Source organism: Octodon degus, unplaced genomic scaffold (genome assembly GCF_000260255.1).
Source record: "Octodon degus isolate 3935 unplaced genomic scaffold, OctDeg1.0 scaffold00231, whole genome shotgun sequence".
NCBI lineage: Eukaryota > Metazoa > Chordata > Mammalia > Rodentia > Octodontidae > Octodon > Octodon degus.
In genome coordinates this window covers 1392003-1397107 of record NW_004524807.1, presented here as the reverse complement: position 1 = coordinate 1397107, position 5105 = coordinate 1392003, and the positions used below count along the sequence as shown (strand labels likewise).

Sequence of the window (5105 nt, the reverse complement as noted above, 5' to 3'; positions counted from 1 at the left end):
AAAATTATTTTGATTTTTGTAATTATAAATAAAATAAAAATTAATCCTTAACTACAATACATAGCACATTTGGAAGGATGAAGGCATAAAAATGAAGATGTATCATCTGGTTCTTTCATTATTTAAAAAAGTAAAATAATTTGGTTAAGATCTCTAACATGCTGATCAAATGATAATCACCTCCTGGTCCTTGTCTTATTCCAATATCAGAGTTTCAAACCTATTAATAAATATTTTGGGGAAGGAATGCATAATGCTAATTTAATAACTTACATTATTATATAATAAAGGTTATTAACATATACTTAAAATTCAATAAATCACTGTAATTCAAGGTTTCAAAAATTCAGAGACTCATTCTGAGGTACCTCATCAGCATCCATGGCTGTCAGTTGCATAATCTTAGATCCATCACCAATGTTCTCTTCCACAGTGAGATCCAGCATGTCAGTGGGAAAAACTGGTGGATTGTCATTGATGTCCTGAAGAGTTATTTCTACCTATAGGGACAGAAAAAAGTGCATGAGAACTCATTCGTCTGAAGGGTATGAATTATGAGGCATACCACACATCCATAGGACTAGACCTACCAAGATAAATCAGAGCCTTAACATCAACATCCCTTGGGAAACTTGTGGAATATCTACAGGCAAATGATAAAGTCAAGTGAAAATCATTTGATTTGTCTACAGTAATTAATTTTAAATGCTCACCATGGAATTTATACAAGAAAAGGTCTATGAGTCGACTGTCATTTTAATCCCCAGTGAAAACTACCAAGGGTGAGACCATCTGTCATTCAACTACTAAATCTTGCCTCATTCAGATGAGGTAGTATAAAATTTCTACCTGATATGTTTACATATTGGTAACTAATATCAGGGGAAAATAAAGACATTCACATATTTCCTCTAGTAAACCTCAAAATTTTCCAGTTGAGAATCGATCTCAACTTTTGGAGGTAAAAAAATGGATCATCTCTCCATCTCCAATTCTAGCAATCCTCAATTGTGACTAAAAACAACAATTTATTTCTTCCCAATGCTATGTTTATGCAGATTACAAATATTAAGGGTTTTGTTTGAAAAGTCCCTAGACAGAGTTATTTGTTTGTTTTCCTGTCTCAGGAAAATTGTTTAAAAGGAGGGGTTTGTGAAGTCTAAACAATAAGTTCAAACCATTTATTTCTTTTTTGAGTGAGGTGCTGAAAGCCAAAGACATGATAAGAAAAGAAAAGACAGCTGCTAATAAAGCTCACAGGCTCCCCAGGTGGATCACAAAATTAAGCCATGAAGAAAAAGCTATGGGTCCAGTTAGAAAGGCTGTTCCCAGGGCCTTCTGCTCATGGGTAAAAAGCGTCCATTGCAGTTGTGCTGTAAAAGCCCCATCAGATCCAAGAATAAGTAGCATGAATATCAGGAGAGAGGGGAGAGCCAACAACTCCTGGCTTCTTTTTTCCTAGTGGAACGAAACATGGGTGAGGCAAAAGAGGAAAAAGGTAGAACTGTCAATAGTCTATGACTAGAAAGAAGGGAAACATATGAAAGTAGCCAAACAAGTGAGTAAGCCATTGATAAAAGAGTAGTCAGGAAACTTCATGGAAAATGAAGTCTAGTTCTACCTTTTAGTAGAGGAGCTTTGATCAAAGCCAATGGCTTTCATTTCTGAAGAGGAATGTACAGGTAGGCAGTCTCCCCAATTAGAAATCTGCTGTGTCTCCTTTCAGCTAGCAACAGTCTCTCTCTCTACCACTTTCTTTAAGAAAAGGTCCACAGTAACTGATCATGGAAGAGCATTCCTAGCTTACTTGGAGGCTTAGATATTATGAGTTTAGAAATGAATCTCAAATTCTTTTTCACAATTTATTATCTAGATAAACTCAAACACATTTCCAATAGTTCAGAACCTCATCTGAAAAACAGAATAACAAACTATGTTTTGAACATCTTCTGAGGACTAATCTTGGGTGGTCCAGGAAAAGTACTTAGCATAGTCCTTAGTCTAATAGGAAAAGTGTGATTTAAAAAAAAAAAAGTTAAGTTTGGTTTTCAGCTGTCCAGACCACCCTAGGAATACCTTACAGGCAGAAGAGGCTTTCCTGAAAAGGATTCAAAAAAGCAGAATTATAGGCCTCGCAACTGAGATTCAATAAAACTTTTAAACATATCTGGGGCATTATGACTATATAACTAAGCTTTCATGTAGGAAGGGTTTTGAAATATGTACACCATACATATATGTGAATTTCCAAAGGGTGAAAATTGCTAATTTAAGAATAAATGGCTCTAGGGTTAGGGAGATAGCTCAATGGTCTAAGTGCCTGCCTGGCAAGCACAAGGACCCGAGTTTGAGCCAAAATACTTCATGCTGTGCTGGAAACTGAAACCTGATATGGTGTAGCACACCGTGTAATCCCAGCCCTGGGGAGACTGAGGCAGGAGGATCATTACGAGTCTGAATTGCATAGTGAAACCCTGTATTGAATGAATAAATAAATAAATAAATAAATGAAAATAAAGAATAAATGACTCTGATATGTGATCTGATTGTTATCCAAGATTAAATAGTCAATATTCTTCAAAAGTTGGCAAATTTATTTACATTAAATACATCAAATCTTCCACATATTCATACATAAACCTTAAAATATAACATAAAAACATATGGAGAATCACACAACTGTTTAGAATGCCTCTGAAATAAACCCAAAATTTAAGTTTAATAGAATGTTTTATAAATTCTCAGCTGCTTTTCATCAGAAAGTTTATAATTTGTTCTATTTAAAAAACAATGTACTAACTTTCTAAAGGCATGCATGTGACTGCATACAAGGATTTATGAGAAAATATGCCTATATTACTGTTTATGTGTGTGAGTGCATGTGACCAGCTGCACATGTATGTGAATATGTATGCACATGGGAGACAAGTACATTGAAACTGAGGAGAATCCAGATTAACATCATTTAAATATAATATCAAGTGGCCAGGGGAATAGCTTAGTGGTATAAGACCCGGCCTAGAAACCACAAGGTCCTGAGTTCAAACCCTGTTACCAATAAATAAATAAATAAATAAATAAATAAATAAATAGCAAAAGCACATCAGGAGAGAGCACTACAGGCTAGATGAATATGGTGCATCACAAAAGATTTCTCACTGTAAATGGGAGTGCATAAATTAATCACTTCTGTTCTCCACTTTAATAACTAACAGCTAAGTCAAAGCACCACACAATCTTTCAGGTTATGAGTGTACACAAAACCACATGAAGCACACACAAACATACAAAAATCTTTTAAAGGAAATTTCCTCTCTAGATGTAAGGATCTAATCTTCCCTTTTGAAAGCTAAGTTCCTAAGTAAGTTGTTACTCCAAAGTCATGCAGCTGGCTTCTCATGAGAGACCCCTGGGTAGCAGACGTGTGTCTGTCATGTCTGCATATGTAGAATAAAAGAAGTAACATTAAAATATGTCATAGATAGGTAAGTATATTTTCCTAGATGTGCATATCCTCGTTGTTCATCACGGATGCCAACCGTCCTTCATCCAATATTCTACAATAATTAACGTGATTTAGTCACTAAGGGAATAGGTGAAATATGGCAATAAGAATATACACAAATGGAATCATTTACAATTATCCTTGAGAAAACATACTGCTCACATCTTGGTCCCCCACACCACAGATATAACTTTGGACTTCCTCAGATCTTGACAATGGCAGTAACCATTTCTCCTGTTGATTGCAAACCCTGCCCTGTGCTCAGCCAGACTCTTAGGATTGATGCTAAAAATTACTACCTCCTTCTTAGCCTAAGACATGGTATGATTTGACTTGAAATGTAATCATATAAAACACAGGAATCAAACAAAGTTTAGAAAAGAATTCTTGAAACAATAACTAAGGAATTATATAGTACTTTTAAAAGACCATTTTAAAGAATACAGACAATGGTTAGTAGTGATTTACCTTAACATTCTAAAATGTTAAAACAGTCTGCTATGCTATTCCTATACTTAAAATGCACATGTTGTAAAACACACTTCATTTGTTAAAGGCAATGGAAGAATTACTACCTAGCTAAGCTTTTACAACTAAGATTTAGTGTGTAACTTGTGCCTTGACAATTCTTTAGACTTTAAGTAACAAAAATTATTACATTTCAATATGCATTTTGAAAATCACAGATTTAACTCAGAAGCTCTTCTTTATGAATGGCATTTAAAGAAAAACAAAGCCATCACCAGTTCTCATAATTTAAGTCTAGAGGCCACTTCAACATAGCAATTCTGAAAGTTTCTGAAAATTGACCTTAAAAGATGAAAGAAACCTAATGTTGTTGAGATAAGACACTTGCATAATTTATGAATTCCTATCAGGTGTTGACCTATGTACTGAGACAGGCATGGTTTCATTGGCTACAATAACAAGGACAGTTGGTAGCTTCACAGTTGACTTAATCATAACAAATACATCAGCTGGAAGTGGTTGAATTACAGGTACTGTCCATGGCTACCATTCTTATGAACATTTAGGGGTCTGTAAGATAATGACATTCTTGGCTGGCCAACGAATCCTTAGCTACTGAAATCCTGACAAATGCAGCTGTTACATTGAGAGCCAAAAATGTGACCAAGATTTAAAAGAAAAACCTGAAAGACCAATTAGTTCAAAAATAGTCCAGTATTTCCTTTATAAAGGTGAAAGCTAAGTTAAAAATGTGGTTTTAAACATAGTTTCCAAACATCTTTCTAGTTCAGTACCAATTAGTGTACTCATAGTTACTACAGACTGTATACCATGTTTTCTTTCTTTATTTTTCTTCCTGTAGTTTGCAGTTTTTCACATTACTTTGCACCGAATCAAGAATTATTTTATACCTTGGAGATTTTTTAAATGATTTTAAAGAGAACAAAAAAAAATAGTAAAAAAAAAACCTCAACATAGGTCCGGTGAGTGTGCTGAGAGTTTCCTGCTACCCTGCGCCGGCAGGACCAGTCCCAGCCCAGGCGCAGCATGGGCCGGACCCTCTCCCAGCCCCTCGGGCTGCCCCCCACCACTCTGCAGTGCCTCCCCCACCCCGCCCGCCGAGTAGGATTTT

At 35.6% G+C, this 5105-nt stretch overlaps 1 protein-coding gene across 1 annotated transcript in view; it reads right to left on the bottom strand.

Annotated features, from left to right (window-relative positions):
* Fat4 (FAT atypical cadherin 4) overlaps positions 1-5105 on the bottom strand; it is a 212688-nt gene that overhangs the window by 117771 nt on the left and 89812 nt on the right. Inside the window, exon 2 of the mRNA XM_023705874.1 lies at positions 369-500. Within this exon, the coding sequence (XP_023561642.1) occupies positions 369-500 (132 nt within the window). The remainder of the gene's footprint in view (positions 1-368; positions 501-5105) is intronic.